Source organism: Podarcis filfolensis (assembly GCF_964270895.1).
Source record: "Podarcis filfolensis genome assembly, chromosome: 9".
Classification (NCBI taxonomy): domain Eukaryota; kingdom Metazoa; phylum Chordata; class Lepidosauria; order Squamata; family Lacertidae; genus Podarcis; species Podarcis filfolensis.
In genome coordinates, this window is record NC_139610.1 from 55,066,738 (window position 1) to 55,085,476 (window position 18,739).

Below are 18,739 nucleotides of genomic sequence, written 5' to 3' on the forward strand. Positions count from 1 at the left end.
AAATACTTTTATCTGTACAAATGTACTTATAACTTATTCTTTGACAGTGATACCTCAGGTTAAGAACTTAATTTGTTCCGGAGGTCCGTTCTTAACCTGAAACTGTTCTAAATCTGAGGTACCACTTTAGCTAATGGGGCCTCCCGCTGCCACTGCACCGCCGCCGTATGATTTCTGTTCTCATCCTGAAGCAAAGTTCTGTAACCTGAAGCGTCTGTAACCTGAGGTACAACTGTACTTGGATACATTAAACTGAAAGATGCTTACAACACAATATTCTTTTCCAAAAACAGACAGAAAGGAGACACTTTTTAATAATGCCAACACAGAAGCAATATTTTGGTCACACTGCGAACAGTGCCCGCATGAGCACCCTTGAAATGAATGGGAATCGCAGTATGGTTCCTCTTTATTTCAACAAGAATTGTACGTTCCCAGATTGTCACTTCATTTTCCTTAAACCTTTTGTCGTGTTTTGTTTCTTCTGTCCCAATTTATCAAGCCTTCATATCTGCAGCATGTACTTAAAAGGAACAGATATCAAACCAGATAGTCGTTTCAACAAGGGGAAGAGCTTAACATGCCTCAAACTGTGCTGCTGGGAGTTGCTGAAGCCAAGCCAAAATCACTCCCAAAGCCATTAAGGAATGCGCTTGTCCAACTGCCATAAGATAACAAAACTCACAGACTATTTTGCTCAGCAATGCTCCTGTTTATGAGGCTGAAGAGCAAGACTTGTCCAAATACCAACCCCAAGCTCTATAATTAACCTCAGCCCTGGTGCTATAGATGAAACAGAGTGCTGGGTATTTCTTGGCAGGCATGCTAAAATGAGCAAGCCAGCAAGTGTCATCTGCGGCATGAAGTCAACTTGGCATAAAAGTAATGCAGTATCAATACAGCTCTCCGAAAGATACTTCCTCATACGAGGAGCATCTTTACAGCACCACGAGCTTTAAACGTGTCTCCTTTTGGTGGGCACATTCCATAAAGCAGGAATCAAAAGTTATTTTTAATTTGATTTTTGCAGTTGCTTAGCAATAAATACCGAGGGGATGACTCTGTGAATTCATGGATAAGAGCATTGTGCCACTTAAAAGCTTGCACTCGAAAATAGAAATGGAGCCAATAAAGTCACCGCTTTATCTATTTCGGGTCCCTCGTTTCATTCAGCCGTAAAGTGGAAGAAACTTTCCATAACACAGCAACCTGCTCGATTCATGGCCTTCCAGATGTTTGGTTAAATGCTTTCATTTAAAAAAAGCATTTAACCAAAGTCACAGTTGATTTACCAGTTTTAGCTATGGCACAAGGCCCCCCCAGGCCTTGAGTGACCAGAACTACAGTTATAGCTATGTACAGTTTTGTGTGTTGCATGAGACTTCAAATGTTTTTCATGTACAGAACGGCAAGGTTCGTTGATAGAAAAAGATTCGGTGGTACTTACTAAAGACATCTCCTCGCGGTTTCTGAGGATCGATTGGTATCCTGTTGTCAACTGTGAATCCCTGCGGAGCTGTGGTTTCACTAGGAAAGTGCAGCGGCTCTTTAGTTGTGAGTCGTGGTGTTTTTGTCGTTACAGGCTTAGGCGGAGTTGGAGGCGGCGTTGGGGGCCTTGTGACTGGTGGGAGTCTTGTCACTGGCTTCAAAGCTGGCCTTGTGGTTGCAGGCTTGGGTACAAACCTGGTAATTGGTTTGTGTGTCGGCCTCGTGGTTGGCTTTGGGCTGGGTCTCATTGTTGTCCTGAAAGGAGGCCTCGCTGTAGCTGGAGCATTCGGTGGTTTGATAGGATGCCTCACACCACCAGTTTCAGGTATCCTATTTGTCATGCCACCGCTGCCTTTAGGAAAGGTTGTATTTCCCTTAAATACAGTATGTGGGCCAGATGGATCAATCATAACTTTGGGAATAGCTGAAGGAAAAAAACACATGGATGATGTTATCTCTCTATGCAAAGCATACCAAGGACGCAATTGAAATATTCGGAACTTATGTTTGCTTCATGATTATATGAACAGCATCGCATAACTCACAGCATCTGTTAATATCAGTTCCTTTCCTCCTCTCTTTTACTTTTGAAATGTGATTGATATTATTGCTCATACACACCCTTTCATAATAATGAGAATAGTGTGCAAGGTTCAAGCTGATCAATGGTCCCCAGACTTTATTCCCATGGACCACTTGAAAATTGCTGAGGATCTTTGTGGACCAGTTATATATTTTTTTTCTGCCTGTTGCAGCAATTGTAACGCTCTGTGCCAGCCACTGGTTTTTCATTATATTTTTACAGACATGCTGCAAACCACCTGAATGAAGTTTGTGAACCACTGGTCAACCACAGACCACAGTATAGGACATGGTCTTTTCAGGGATGTGTTTGAAAACACTGAATCAAATCTGACACAACCAACACACTCAAGAACCCACAAACTGAGCACATGAAAAGTGTATATGAATACCTCTGAAGTGAAGAAAAACTAAGTTTTGAAGAACTATAAGTACAAGACTATCTGGCTGAAATGTTAAGGTATTTGTTCAGGGTGGGGTGAGTTCTACATATATGAATTGGCCTAAGCTGCAGTGCCATAAGGCGTGAATTGAGTCCCTGCTGCTGAAATGTGATTCTACACTTAGAAAGAGTTCCCCAGGGGAAGAGACTGGCACCTCTGTGGTTTCTGTGGGCCTAACTTACCCATGTTGTGATATAGCCCTATCCCACCAGGATAGTCTTGCATGACAGTGCTAGGCTGCATGGTGGTGCTTGCTAAGCAACATCAATAGGCTGTAGCATTGGTGCAGGGACTCAAGCTGTCTTTGACCCTACTCTTAGGCTGTACGCCAGAACATATTGGAACACTTCTATTACCGTATTGGCCTGAATATAAGCCTCACTTTTTTCCTAAATTCGAGACCGTACAGTATGCAGCCAGGACCGTGGGGCAAACAGTGCCAGGAGAACAGCAAAGTGGCGCCCGCCCCACACATAGTCCCCCATCCTCTCCCCCAAGGCCAGGCAGGGAGAGAGCAAGGAAGAGGAAAGGCCCCTGGCAATGCAGCTTATATTTGGGTATTTTAATTTTTTTTCCCTTTCTCACCCTCCTATTTTAAAGGTGCAGCTTATATTGGGGCCATCACGGTACAATCTGTGTCTCCCGTGTCCTTGGCATTAGCCACTAGAAATGTGAAGCAAGGCTCTGGAGATTCACAATGCAATGTGACAATTTACACAGCAGGTAAGTCTAGACTTTGTGTTGTGTCAAACAAAGTTCCACTCAGAGTCAACCCATGTTCATTAATTTCAAAGGGTCATCTCTGGGTGATGTAATCAGGATAGAAGGGAGGACATTTTTAGCAGCTTCTTCCTAGCAAGTTTAACCTGTGCTTTTGTTGTAGTTTACAGGCTTCGTCTATAAGGTAAATACAAATAACTTCCGGGTTAGCGCGATCGACCAATGGCGGATTCCCTCCGAGCTCCGGAGGGAATCTGCTCAGTAGGGGACGGGTCCTGCCGCGACGGCGACGCGGGGACCCTCAGAAACCACAGGCGCTGAAGCCTGTGGACTTGGTGACTCGGCGGGCACCATTTGCGCCCCCCGACCTGCGAAGGAGCCTTTTTAAAGGCTTCGGAATGGGGGACAGGGAGCGGCGCGGTGCTGTGAGTCGACTGCTTCCCCTACGGAGTGAAGCCGCATGCCATGGTCGGAGAGCGCTGACTTCTTCCTTTGAACATTTGGACTAAAAGTAACAACCCGTGAGTAATACGGAAATTGGACTTAAAATTTCTTTTTTGGATTTGGCACGAGCGGGGAAGGCGCAAAGAGGAAGTCCGTCTCCCCGTCTTGTAAACATCTTAAAGCAAGGACTAGATAACTAAGGTTGAGAGAACACCTTCTTCTTGAGAGGATAAAGGTAATTAATTTCACGTTTTGGCAGTATAAGTGAATTTGCTGGAGGATAAGAGTTAATTTTGAGAGTGGAACCGTCACCCTCCCCCCAGGACCCGGGAGCGATCCGTGAGAGAGCCTGTCGAAGAGACATAGAAGATTTTGACAGCTGTCAAACTAGCTGTCAAAGCTGGGGGAAAAAAGAAAACTTTGTTTCTGTTGTCTTTGCTGGTTATATTTGTTACATTCAGGTAATAAATTGTTGAAAATAAAGAGAAAAAGTTAATTTGACTTTTGGATTGGAACTGGAAGGAATACTAAGTACCAGAACTCCTCTAGAGGGGGCTCTGGGACATTACAAGAATGGCTGCAAGTGGAAAAATACTGACTGAACTGGAGAGGGCTTTCCTTCTCTTGGGAAAGTTACAAGAACAAAGCAATGTTTTGGCTACAAATGTCACAACATTGAATGAAACAGTAAATAAACTTGCTGAATCTGGAAGGGACTTGACTCAAGTCTTTGTATCTGAACAAAAAGTTTTTGTAGCTGAACTAAAAATCTTTGCAGCTGAACAAGAAAAGAAATCTGAGAATTTTGAGAAAGTGGGGAAAGAGATATATGATGATTTGGAGGGAAAGGAAGGAGGAGCTATAATGCCGCAGATGATTAAGGAGAGCCAGAGGCCTGCTAAGATGGATATAAAGGAAAATAAGAATCGGATCATGAAAATCTGGTTTGAATTGAAGAATGAGGAATGGAGAGATCCCCTCATGTGGAGATCTGAAGACCTATGGATTATAAACTTGACTAAAGTGGAAGCTGGAGTTTCTGGGACATTTGGACTTAAAAGAAGTAAGAAACAAGATTTGGGCTACACTTTTAAATATGGAGGTCTGGCTGGAAGAAATATGGACCTTATTGGGACAGAGCTTCTCCGAGATTTGGTGTTTAATACAAAGGACTATCAAAAAAACCGGCAGAGAGGAATTGAGAGAGAATTAAGAGCCTCGGACGTGAGGTCACCAGGCTGACAGCAGATAGACTGATGGACATTTGTTGGAGTTCGAAACCGGGAAAGGCGGGGAGTGGGGCTTTGGGAATCCAAAGGGTGTACAATTATACTTTGTTTCTTTGTATTTTGTTTTGCTACTTATATCAAAATGGGGAACTCGTGAAAGGGAATTGGGGTCGACCTTAGAAAAAGATATTAAGAATAAGTACTGACGTATAAAGACTGAGGTTTATGTTAAAATTGGTTAACTAAAATGAATTAAATATAATAAGGTAAAATTTGGGGATAAGAACTTGCTGAACTAAAAATTGAACTGGAATACAAGAAGGGGAGGTGTGGGGAAGTCAGGGAAATATGTTATTGAAAGTAAGGAATGCAAATTATATGTGTGGTTTTTTTGTTTTTTTGTTTTTTCTCTATTTTTTGAAAATTTCAATAAATATCTTTTAATATATATATATATATATATATATATATATATATATATATATATATAAGGTAAATACAAATAGCCATCTAGCCTTGACATAGAACAAATAATCTTTTCAAATGACTGAGACACTTAGTGTTTGAAAAGCTATAACCACATCCTTAAAGGTTAAGGGTAAAGGGACCCCTGACCCTTAGGTCCAGTCGTGGCCGACTCTGGGGTTGCGGCGCTCATCTCGCTTTATTGGCCGAGGGAGCCAGCGTACAGCTTCCGGGTCATGTGGCCAGCATGACTAAGCCGCTTCTGGCGAACCAGAGCAGCGCACGGAAACGCCGTTTACCTTCCCGCCAGAGTGGTACCTATTTATCTACTTGCACTTTGACATGCTTTTGAACTGCTAGGTTGGCAGGAGCAGGGACCGAGCAAAGGGAGCTCACCCCATCGCAGGGATTCGAACCGCCGACCTTCTGATCGGCAAGTCCTAGGCTCTGTGGTTTAACCCACAGCGCCACCCGTGTCCCTAACCACATCCTTACTTCCCCACAAAAATGAATAAACCAACAAAGGAATTATTGTTAAGGAAGAGGACTTATCATTTTCTGCAACTGTTACATTGGTTATCTGTCATCCAAACATCTAAGGGTTGAAGCCTCACTGCATTAGGAACGGTACAAAGACAGACGGAGACCATCCCTTACCCCACATTTCCCTCTGATATGCCATCTCAGAGAGAAGCACATTAAAAGGATCCCGTTCACCTCTGCCATGCGCCTCAGCTGAGCCAAAACCCGTCTCATTTTCAATAATATCGAAAGCTGGTGAAAGATTTAGCACTATCAGCAAGGCTATCAGTCGTGTTCTCGAAAGAAAGACATCTTTGAAAATCACCTATTTGGATCCATCAAAGTCTTTCATGCAGGTTGCCTGACCAAGTCAGGTTTCTGTGCAGTCCAACAATAACCACACTACCAATCTTGTTTCTTCACAATGACAGGCAAGCACGTTTCTAATTCGCATGCGGAAAATTCCTCCCAGCAAGCAAAGCAAAAGAAGCCAGAAGCAGCTTCTCTTGCACAGATTCTCAGATCTCTCTTAAAAGCTAGTCACATGCTGTCAAAAGCATGCAGGAAACAGAAGTTACTATTTGCTTCTATAACTTTATAAACTCTCTAACTTTACAAACTCAGAGGTGACTGTACCATGCAAAGTCCCTAAAGATTTCAACATGCTTCAGACAACAGGAAGGAGTAATTTGGGGGACAGAATTTACAAATGCGGATGTCTATAAAGACATCTTTAAAGGTTTTCTTCCTTTCTCCTGTGATTCTTCACATATAACTATTTTCAGCGAAAACAGTGAACATACTATGCTTCCTTATACTGAATCAAACCATTGGTACACCTGGCCAAACTCTGTCTTCTTTTCAGGTGGCCTTAACCTCTCCAAGGTTTCAGACAGAGGGCTACCTGCTACCTGAAATCCGAATTATAAAGCACTGAATTTGGAGCTTTCTGCACACTCTGCCACTGAACCTGACCAGAATCCACTGGGTTAAGCCAATGACTTCCAAATGTTCAGTTAAGATCAAGTTATAACTATATGCTTCAAGGAAGGCTTCTTGAAATGGGCACTGAGGCCCTGAGCTGTGAAAAGCAACTGATAGTGCAAAGTAGGAAAATGGCTTTCAACTCAAAGAGGGACTAGTGCATAAATGGCTGGGGAGACTTCTTAAGAAAGACCACATTGCTTAGTACTTGAACTCTATAATGAAATCATAGAGATGTGTGTGATCTGCTGAAGTTAACTACTGAGAATTACAATTTTATGCAATGCACTCCATGACAGGAAAAGCATTAATAGCAGTCAACAGGAAAGGCTTAGGCAAGCAGACCATATTCCTAAGAAAAACCGCAGACTGCAAAACATTAAAACAATTAGAGCAATGTACAGAGATGTAACTGCAAACTACGACCACTGGCTTTTCATTCTAAAAACGAAAAGTGCTTGAGGAAATTTATTTTTACACTGGCATATCAAGGCTCATAAAACTTTAAATACACTATCCATTCCTTCAAAATTAGATGAGTGTGATGGCACGAGAATGCCTGGCGATGTTTCGGGATTTGGAATTCAAGAAGAAAATGATCATTACGTACTTATGCAGTTCATTCCGTCACCTCTGTATCCTTCTTTACATTTGCATTTGTAAGATCCCTGCGTATTGTAACACTGTGAAAAACTCCCACACTGATATTGGCCAAGTGAGCATTCATCTATGTCTGAAACGAAAAACATTGCATGAAACTCGTGTGATAGCAATCATAGGGCACATTTTAAAACTGAGCATCAATTATCATTCTCTTGCTTGCTGAAATAGTGAAGCAAATCAGGAATAGGTAATCTGTGGCCCTCCAGTTATTGATGATCTTCTATTATCACTGACCATTGGGCATGCTGGCTGGGACGGATGTGAGTTGGAGTCTACCAACATCAGGAGGGCCACAAGCCAGGATTTAGGTTTAAGCTACTGGAGGTAATGGGGCCCTTTATATGTCCAGCTGTCCTTTGTCGAATATTCGGTATGCTATATGGTAATTTATGGGCACCCTGTATATAGAAATGAGCAAACCAGTGATATTTTAGGGAGCAGGCTAGCAGGCAGGGCCTATTACAGTGGTACCTCGGGTTACATATGCTTCAAGTTACATACACTTCAGGTTACAGACTCCTCTAACCCAGAAATAGTGCTTCAGGTTAAGAACTTTGCTTCAGGATGAGAACAGAAATCATGCTCCGGCGGTGCGGCAGCAGCAGGAGGCCCATTAGCTAAAGTGGTGTTTCAGATTAAGAACAGTTTCAGGTTAAGTACGAACCTCCGGAACAAATTAAGTACTTAACCCGAGGTACCTCTGTACTTATATCATAGGAGCCTACACAACACAAAATACTGTTGCTGTATGTAGGTTTTATTTTATTTATTTTTTTATCTTATATTTTGGAAATGTACATCCAGGTTTTTTTTCCTTTAAATTTTTTTGGGCCTCCCAAGAGAGTGGAGCACTAAGCTATAGCTTGTTTAGCTAATACGTAAATCTGGCACTAGCCACAGGTTTCCCATCCCTAAAAGAAATTGTATTTATATTTTAACATACTGAAACACCAGTTGTGAAAATAAAAAGAAGTTGTTGACAAATGATTGACTTTATTGGTATTCTGAGGCCCAGCCCCAACACTAGATGTTCAAAATAGTCTTTGGAAGTAACCCTTCTGCCGCAACAAATGCTTGCATATTTTTAGTAAATGGTTTTTAAAGAGGCATTGGAAATTTTGTAGGCAGGCAAGCGAGAAGGAATGGCTGAGATATTTTAGGCCATTCTAATTATAACTTACAAGTGGGAAAGAAAAATATATATATATTTTTTAAAAAACAAAAAACTTACGTCTAGTAATTCGCTTCATGAAAACATTCAACACACTTCCAAATGCATATTAGGATGTGCAAAGTCAAATTATATTCGGCTGACTACGTGGTTCCTCCATAAACAGTTGGAAAAAATATTGGTTATTTACAGGAGTTTGGCCATTGTTTTGAGGATTCCAATCTTTTGGGTGAAAGTTTTAGGAAAGTTTTATGTCTTCTACTGAGTCAGTGCATTGATCCATCTAGCTCAGTACTATCATCACCATTATCTACCGCCCTTCATCCGAAGATCTCAGGGCTGGCCACATTAACTGGCAGCAGCTCTGAGGGCTTTCAGGAAAGGGCATCTCCCAGCCTCACCTAGAGATGCTAGGAATTGAATCTGGGACTTTTCACATGCAAAGCAGATGCTCGAACCCTGAGATACAGCACTTTTGCTTCACTGCTTGCATGTTCTCACAGTTCCCCTGAGGAACTGTGGTGTGGGGTAGCTGAAGCAGCTGTGCAGCACTCCTGTTTGTTGTCTTGCCTATGGGTAGGCAACCTAAGACCCGGGGGCCGGATGCGGCCCAATCGCTTCCTCAATCCTGCCAGCAGACGGTTCAGGAATCAGCGTGTTTTTACATGAGTAGAATGTGTCCTTTTATTTAAAATGCATCTCTGGGTTATTTGTGGGGCATAGGAATTCGTTCATATTTATTTATTTTTTCAAAATATAGTCCGGCCCCCCACAACGTCTGAGGGACAGTGGACCAGCCCCCTGCTGAAAAAGTTTTCTGACCCCTGGTCTAGTCCACGTTTAGCTATGAGGCACTGGGCCCCTATTTGGGTGCTGAAGCATGGAGGAATATGTGGTATCATCAGTTTCAACAGCAGAAGCAGTGATGCCAGCTAGATGACTAACAACTGCTACCATAGGGCCAGTGTTTGCTCAATGGCACATATCGTCTTCTCTCCTCAGGTGGGAGTGGAGCCTAATGCATGTGTTAGCTTCCAGTTTGTCAAAAATCTTTTCGAAAAACCTCAGTAACGGATTGCTCAGTGGTGATCAGCAATAGCAACGTTCGGGATTTCTGCGGCAAAGAGTTCTCTGCACCTGAGCCTGCAATAAATCCGAATGTGGACCTTTATTTGCACAGGAATTGTTGGAGAGGTCACCAAAAAGTTTGTTATATGCACGGGCCTTCGCAAGAATGAAATCCTGCTGACAGGTCATAGATTATTTTAATGGATAAGGCCTACGTTAGCTATTTCAGGACTTTGCAAATTAGTTCATTGTGAAGAGCTTGTGCAGCAGCTATAAAAAATCTTTCCCTTCCACAGCCTCTTATCCCCTAAATCTCAGTAAATCTTAAATTAGTATTCTACCACACGCAAATCACATTGGAATCTGTCTCTGTTTTAAGCCGGCTGATTGGGAACGAGAAAACTCATGACCATCAAGATGAGGTATCGGCTGTAATGCCAGTTACAGTGTGAATGCAATACTTTTTAAAAATTTAGCACTGAAGTAACTCTTAAGGAATTGAAGACAACTTCTGTGCAATTACAGAAAAACGGGGACTATGCAGATTTGTCATTTGTTGATGTGCTGTCTGAACTGCTTTATCCACCAGAGAGGAGTTTGTGGACTTTGTAGTATTATCCCCAGCCGCAAAAATGGGACGAGTAGTGGAGGCAACAATTCTAGCCCAATGTGAGGGAAAGTTTCTGTATTCTAAGGATGGAACTACACATTATGGGAGATATAGACCTGCATATCTCAATAAAGGTAAAGATAAAGGACCCCTGACAGTTAAGTCCAGTCGCGAACGACTCTGAGGTTGCGGCGCTCATCTCTTTACTGGCCGAGGGAGCTGGCGTTTGTCCACAGACAGTTTTTCCAGGTCATGTGGCCAGCATGACTAAGCTGCTTCTGGCGAAACCAGAGCAGTGCACGGAAACGCTGTTTACCTTCCCGCCGGAGCGGTACCTATTTATCCACTTGCACTTTTGACGTGCTTTCAAACTGCTAGGTTGGCAGGAGCTGGGACTGAGCAACGGGAGCTCATCCCGTTGCGGGGATTCGAACCGCCAACCTTCTGATCGGCAAGCCCAGAGGCTCAGTAGTGGTGGAGCTGTGCTGAAGATGCAGGACTACTGTGATTTGGGGGGGGGGGTCTCATGATGGGCTGTTGTGCACATCACAGAAGGGAAGACTGCCTATGCCTCCTGTAATAAGTAGGTAGATTTGGAGTAACATTATATTTTGCACACAGTTTTCTTCTAGGAATGCTTTTGTGATCAGCTCATTTCATTACCGTAGCACTGGTATTTGCCTCCAATGTACATCAAATCAAATCCTTTATGGCACTTGCAAATATAGCTTCCAAAGGTATTGACGCACTTCCTGAATCGAGGACAGGTAACTCTGCCAGTGGCACATTCATCCACATCTACAAGTAGAAATCCATTAATTTCACCAAAAGGTTTAATCATAGTACATTCAAAAGTATGTTCATGCGACAAAACCCGAAGGTCAAAAATACTTTTTGGAAATTACCTTTTGCTCTAGCTTTGTGTTTTAAACTGCCTCACGGAAAATACGGTTTTGTTTTTAAGGCATATCCATGCTCAACTTTTCTGTCTCTCCCCACCCATTTCTCCAAGGCTCTCCCCTCCCAAACTCAGGTCACACACAAGACTTCCTTTTGTGCCACAGTTCTAGGTACAGGACTGGACTTTAAAGTTCCATGTATGAGTGCTGGAGTTTTATTGTCCCAGAGCTTTCCCTGGGGAAATCCACGTTATACTGCATTAAAACCAGATTTTTTTGCAGATTGTTGTTTGCTCCAATTCAGCAGTAAGACACAGGTCTGCCCAGGAAAACGCCAGAACCCAAAAACCCCCCACCAAGCTTAGGCACAGAGCTTTAAAGCGTCTGTAAAACTGGATAGAGGAGTAACACAGTTCAGTTTTGTTTCCCAAACCTGAATGGATTTTAGTATAGTATACAGTTACCCATGTGATTTTTGGTGAAGTACTGATTGTAGGAGAAACTTGAGGGGCATTAGCAACAGTTTTTGTTGGGGGGCAGTAAGGGAAAGATGCAAAGCCTCAGACTCATGCTTAAAATAGGTGGTTTGTTATAGTCTGAAAGTTGTCTGACACATTTCAAGAACGATCAATCCTGGGGCAAAAGGTCTTCATATATATTACTCTGTTGAACCAGTTGAATAAACTCACTCAGGGAACATTCCTTCAGTCATGAAAATGTTCTTTCACAAAAATATTTCCTGAGTGAATTGTTTCTGCCGAGGTACCAGGGTAAGAAATACAGTGACCCTTTGCTCCTGAGAAGATTATTCTCAAAATGTGTCAGGCAGTATTTTCAAAACTCCACTCTGAGACTTTGACCTTTCCCTTTCCCCCCAGTGCTGATGCGCATCAATTCATTCACTATTAGATATTGCCTTTAATTTTAATTAAAAGTCACTGGGTGAACTCACACAAAACACCCATGTATAGTTTTGTGCCCTCCAGATGTTGCTGGACTCCAACTTCCATCAGCCCTAGAGCCAGCATGGCCAAGATTGAGGGCTTATAGGATCTGTTATCCAGCAACATCTAGACGCATGGTACCCACCCCTAGTTTAGCTGTATCCAGCCTAATCAAAGTGTCAGCTCCTGTGCTTCTCCCCTGCAACATATAACCTAAGTCGTCTTTGTAGATGACAAAGCGGCAGCAGGATTGCCAGCTTTTTAATTAGCTCTGCTCTTGTTAGTCTATCAGGAAAAAATAAGTTGGCGAAGGCTGCATTTAGGAGTAAGCTTCCTTGATCACAATGCGAGTAACTTTCCAGTACACACACAGAAAGGATAGGCAACAAAATACAGAGACTGTCTCGGGTAAAAATGGGCAGTTTTAAGCATGTGCTATTAGGGTGTGTATGTGTTTTGCTGCTGGCATCCATCTGTCTCAGGAGATAATGAAAGAGTTCATCTTCAGGGGTGAAGTCAAACCATTGGAGAGTTACAGTGCCTGCTGTGGCTGTAGAGACAAATACAGGAGAGACATGTTTTGTTGCAGCTGGGGCAGATGACGGCATGTACCATGACATTTTTCCCCTCTGCACTCCTCCTAGTGATCATTTCTCCTCTGGTCACTGCTGTGGATACATGACCTGACTGATTGTCTCCAGGCACTGTGGTCATCTGCAAGGGGTTCCCCCATGTGTTGTCAGCTATCCTGTCACATTTGCGGACATCTTTGTAATGCAGAGTTGGTCTGCCAAGGGACCTGGTGCCTGAAGCCAGCTCCACATGGAGCACGTCCTTGGGGATCCTGCCAGCTTTTGTTCTGTGGACATGACCAAGCCAGTGTAGATGTCGCTGAGACAGGAGTGTGAAGATGCTGGGAATATAAGCTTGGGAGAGCACATTTTTGTTTGAGGCTCTGTCCTGCTATGGTATCCCCCAAATCTTCCTGATGTAGTGCATGTGGAAGGCATCGAGGCATCGTTTTTGGTGAGTGTAAGTTGCTCACGACTCACTTCCATAAAGCAGTGTGGTCAACCGTGTGTGTGTGTGTGTGTGTGTGTGTGTGTGTGTGTGTGTGTGTTTCAGCCAAACAACCATCCGATGTAGCAACAACAGCTCCGTGTAAAGCTAGGTGTCTTGCCTCCCACCCACCAGTGCCAATGGCCAACAACAACCACTGCTGCCCAGAATTCCCCAGTGTGCATGAAAGGGAGAAATAACACGCTTACAACTTTTGACTTACCTACACAAGTTCTACCATCAGGAGCTAGTTGCAAGCCTGGGGAAGGACAACGGCACCGCACCTCCCCTTTCACGACATCACAGCCGTACTGACAGTTTGCCATGGAACATGAGAGAGCGTCTGTGGGAACATCGTACAAATTAAATTATTTGTTATCAACAACAACATTTCAGAGGCTTTGTGAGATTGGGGAAGGGAGGCCTAGCTCAGTGGTAGAGCATTTGTCTTGCTTGCAGAAGGTCCCAGCTTTAATCCCTGGCATCTCCAGGTAAGAAGGTGAGAGATTGCCTGCCTGGAACCCTGGAGAGCTTCTGCCAGTCAGTGTAGACAATATGGAGTTAGATAGACAGGGCTTCTTGGAGAACAAAACATGTTTTGTTTGATCTTACCTACTTAGTGCAGGAACCAGCCTCAATCTGGTGAACCTCCAGGTGTTGCTGGACTAAGACTGCCATCATTCTTGACTTCTGGCCAAGCTAGAAGGCACTGATGGGAGTTGTAGTCTAAAACAACTGCAGGGTACCCTGTTGGAGAAGGCTGTTGTACAGCAAAGCTCCAGTATAGAGGGAGTCCATTATTCAAATGACCACCCTATCCTGTGGTGATTTTAATTGTCTGTATTCTTCTGTCAAACAGTCCCAGTTACTGATATGGGAAAAACCTGTGACAGAATGGCAATATCTGTAACCACCCTATGATTTCTGTACCTTGAAGTTACTCAAGAGGTTGGCTGCTGTGTTTTTGCAGAATGGATCTTTCAGTGAACTGACTAATGAAAAGCAATTTCCATTCTTAGAAGAAACTGGTATGCTTTTATCTGAAACCCTCCTTCTAAAAGCTAATCTCTTGGCTGTAGGGAAGGTTCTGTCATTCCCTCTCCCATTCTTGGTGTGGTGAAGTATTCAAAATATTCACTTTTGTAAGAGGAAGGAAGAACCTGGCCACTGGGGAGTTTTGTACTACGGTTTCCAAACACACAAACCAGCAGGCACCTGACAGTTTTAGTGAGTTGTGTTTACATTGTACAGTAACACACAGCCAGGTATGTTGCAGCTCTTGCTAAGAACAACATTCCCAAATGAGCTGATTGTGAGAGAGAGGCTGTGCTTGTATATTTCGAAGAAATTCAATTTCTGCGTACTCCAAAATTAACTGACCTGATCCACACCACCCAGACAAATGTGTGAATTGGAAGCTACAGTAATTGTCCTTCTACTACTCCAAATATTGCCTTTCAGTTCTTGGCTCAAAAAACCCAAACCAAAATTCATCAAGAATGTAGATTTTAAGATAAAATATATTTTGAAATGCATGCATTGACGAAGTACAGTAGAACTTAGTTACATACAGTTCATGACAAAGTACAAGGGCTGTATATAACTAAGTTCTACTGTGAGTAGGGTCGTTGAAATTAAGGACCTAAGTTAGGTATGTCATTTAATTACTGTTGGTCTACTCTGCTTATGACTGACATTGGATACAACCCCATATTTTTACACACACACACACACACACACACACACACTCAAACACTAATTTATATTTTTAATGTGATTATTTTCTGAAACAGGACAGAACAGATTTATCGATGAACATGGGCTGCAAAGAAACTGCTCTGTCCATCCCATATATCTTGCAATAATAAAAATAATGGGATGAATTATTCCATTTTTATTGTTTGCTTTTCCAGTTTAGCAGACCGTTCATCCTTTACTCGCGGCAACGTTTTCTTTAATCAATTAAAAAAAAACCCTAAACAGAAGGGTCTTGACTTACTAGAACATGATCCATCTGGCATAAGCATGTATCCATTCAGACAATAACACTTGTAGCTGCCATAGGTATTCATGCACCGGTGTTTGCATGGTCTTGGTTTCAGACCACACTCATTGAGATCTAAAAAGGGCACAGAGGGGAGGAATCAAAAACAGAGCAGGCATTGCATATTGGCATCTTTAGAATTGCAGGAGATGGTAGTGATAAGGTTCTCAAAACCAGACCAGCCTTGATCCTAAAATGCCTCTTGCCATATATTCCCATACCTACATATAGTCAGAAGGACAGTCTGTTTGCAGTACTTCTAATCTCATAACAATAGAGGCATTGCACACTCCTCACTTCCATCCCACATCAATTTTCCTTGCCTATGTAGCTGTAGTCAATGTAGTCAATTATCCCTGCCTATGTAGCTTTGTTGGCACCAGACTTAACCTGCATCAGTATAAACGATTCCTAAGGTCTGGGTTGGTGTAAATCATAATCATTATTAAAGCTGACTGGCTGGGGAGAGGAGGAGTTGTAAGTTTGGAGTGTATGGTTCAGCATCCCTCAGAACAGGGACAGGCAACCTTTTGTCTGTCAAGGGCCACATTCCCACAGGGCTAATCTGTCAGAGGCCACCTGCCAGTGAATCAAAGTCAGCATGGGATGGGGCCAGAATCAAAAGTGTGTGGAGTCATCCATTTTCTCTTTCTGCCATTTGCTCTTCCTTTCTGCCATCCCCTTCCTTTCTTCCTTCTCTCTCTCTCTCTCTCTCTCTCTCTCTCCCATCCCTTTTCTTTCTCTCCTTTTCTGCCACACCTTCCATCTTTTTTATCTCCCTCTTCCACCACCCCACTCCAACAGACTGAAGGGAGAGGGGCAACATAATTTTTGCCAGAATATTTTTAGGACTGACATTCTATCAGCCCTAGGATAGATTTGGCTATAGATAGGCACGTATGACTCAATTGCTCCATTTCCTTTAAAATCAAGTTCAGCTAAACTCTATAGGTTAGAAGGCAGATATTAAGTGAAGAACATAAACTAAACCCAGCAGATAGAGTAGGTTCCTATCTTTTTCTCTCCCAAATAATGCAGTGGCTTAGTAAAACTAAATCCCAGTCCACCTGTTGTATTGTTTGGATCATTCTACTGAGCTTTGAATCTGACACCATCTGGCATAATATATTTTGGTACTCAACTGTAATGATATTGGCTAGCTATTAGTGGCATAGTCTAAGAATAATGTGCACATACTTTAAGTGTTTCTGCTGGGAAGTGTATTCATACTTTGTTCCAGTAAGCTTCTATAAGTTGCTGAATTTTAATTAAATAGGCACAAAATATTTTTACTGGCTTTACTCGATTGCTTCATCAGCAAGACAGTGCGAGCATCTACTATTGTGCTAGAGTTTTGTTTAATGTTTTGAGATTCACTTCTTGCAAAACATTCTAGAAACTTTAGGAAGATGCATAAGGTCACATTTGTTTTCCCACCACTGGTGTTCCATTCACTGGCCAAAAGCAATACAAGGGGCTTAATTAAGGGTCTCCATTATAATTCCACTAAATCTAAACAAACATTGTGTGATTCCTTCCCTTCCGCAGCCATAGCTTCTTCTGGGAAATGGTTTACACTTTCAAGTTATATTTGTAACAGCTTTCCCTCTGCCTTGTTTAGAGCACATAGTACACAGGCAAGTGAAAGAAAAGTCATCAAAACCCTTTTTATGGTTGCTGTGGCTAGTTTGTTGTTCTTTTCGCACACTTCTTACCATTTCAGAAGCACATTCAATATGTGTGTGTAGCAGGTTTTGCTCTGTGGTATTTCTCTCAGTGGTTTTCTCTTCCATTTGAACTAGCTAGGAAATGCCACTGATTCCATGTGCCTTGTGAATATCAGTTATGCTGAATCAATGCAATGGACATCTGAAAAATACATCACCTGGAACTACCTTAGCATAGTTGCATTGGGTGGCCACAAATGCTGATGGACACCAGCTACCATAGACTCTAACCAGAGGCCATACTGGCTCAGCCTGATGGGAGATGGAGTCCAAAAACATCAGGTTTCCCTTCCCTGTTTAAAATATATTCTCCACTTCTTCAACCATGGCACAGCTTCCTTTCTCAAGAGTCAAATGGTTTCCATCAGTGGGGCGGTGAAAGCAACCACTATTTTCTCCAACCATGCCCCTGCAAGGATAATATATCATGACTGAATCAGGGAACTAGACACTTTAAAGAGGAACATGTGCCCTGTGACACTCAACTTTCATCAGCCTTGACTGGAACTGATGGCTGGAACTGATGGAAGTCCAAGCACATCTATAGGGCACCATGTTGTCTGCTGGTTCCTTGGTGTGTGAAATCATTTCACAAATGTTGCATTGGAGAAATATATACATATTAGCTTTGTCTAGGTCAACAAATAATCCTTTCAACATCCCTGTAAATTAGATCACTATGATTATCCCTAAATGCCAAAGAGGGTGTGTGTGTACAAGGCTAAAAGAGAGAGTGCAGCAAAGAGAGAAAAGGCCATCCATTTTCATGGAGGAGAATAGTGTTTAGCCAGGAATTTCCTGGGTTTTTAAACAACTCATTCTCTTAGCCACTACACTTCACAACTCATCTTACATATGGTTTTATATTGTGATGTTTAGGGGAGGACTGTTTATTACTGAGCAGGTTCAGGCTAACATTAACATTTAGCTTGGAGTCAGAGAAATGTAAGACTCTTAATAAATTGGCACGTACATGCTGTGTTTACTGAAAAGGTCAGGAAACTTTATCTTTTGTCTATTTCTTATTTCACAGGCTCTCCAAACATTTCACTTAGCACAATTTCTCTCTGGACAAAAGAGGGGAAGAAGTATAACCCAGCAGCCTGAATCTTCTAAGATGAAAAGTTCCAAAGACTTTGCAGAATCTTTTCACAACATCTATCGCAATCCTCCTTGCTTCTTTGCAAAACTTCTAATGGGGGTTAAGAGGGTTTTTTTTAATGAACCCACTTATACTCCTCACTGAGATTTCCCTTCATTATTCCAAGTTAAACAATTTGACAATGATGCTATTCACACTCATGGGGTGGGGTAGGGAACCAACAACAACAACAACAACAACAACAACAATGCAAGAAGAGTGTCACCGTCAAAGCTGCATACTGAAAAGCTTTTAGAGCAGGTTGGATGCTGCAGCACTTTGGAAAAGCAGTCTCAGAAATAAGCACAGGCTGCTAAGCTTGAACATCACATTGCAAGAAGAAAGACAGTTAATGTGAACACATGAATTACTCCAGAAAGACAACTACTTGTGTGCTGCTATATTTGCATGAGAGCTACAAAGAGATAAGCAAGACTCCTCCTACAGTAATGTGGTGTGCTGTATGTAATAATGAATTATTAGTTGATCCTGAGGATATAATTGCATCCCTACATTTCATTATTGGCCTGAAGCTG

General features: G+C 42.4%; 1 protein-coding gene across 4 annotated transcripts in view; it reads right to left on the reverse strand.

Annotated features, from left to right (window-relative positions):
• The window catches only part of NPNT (nephronectin), a 66,960-nt gene that overhangs the window by 15,794 nt on the left and 32,427 nt on the right, over positions 1-18,739 (reverse strand). For all 4 annotated transcript variants that reach the window (XM_083571325.1, XM_083571326.1, XM_083571327.1 and 1 more), the window contains 5 exons: positions 15,291-15,410; positions 13,515-13,634; positions 11,053-11,187; positions 7,488-7,610; positions 1,448-1,912 (listed from right to left, as the gene is read on the reverse strand). In XM_083571325.1, the coding sequence (XP_083427451.1) occupies positions 1,448-1,912; positions 7,488-7,610; positions 11,053-11,187; positions 13,515-13,634; positions 15,291-15,410 (963 nt within the window). The remainder of the gene's footprint in view (positions 1-1,447; positions 1,913-7,487; positions 7,611-11,052; positions 11,188-13,514; positions 13,635-15,290; positions 15,411-18,739) is intronic.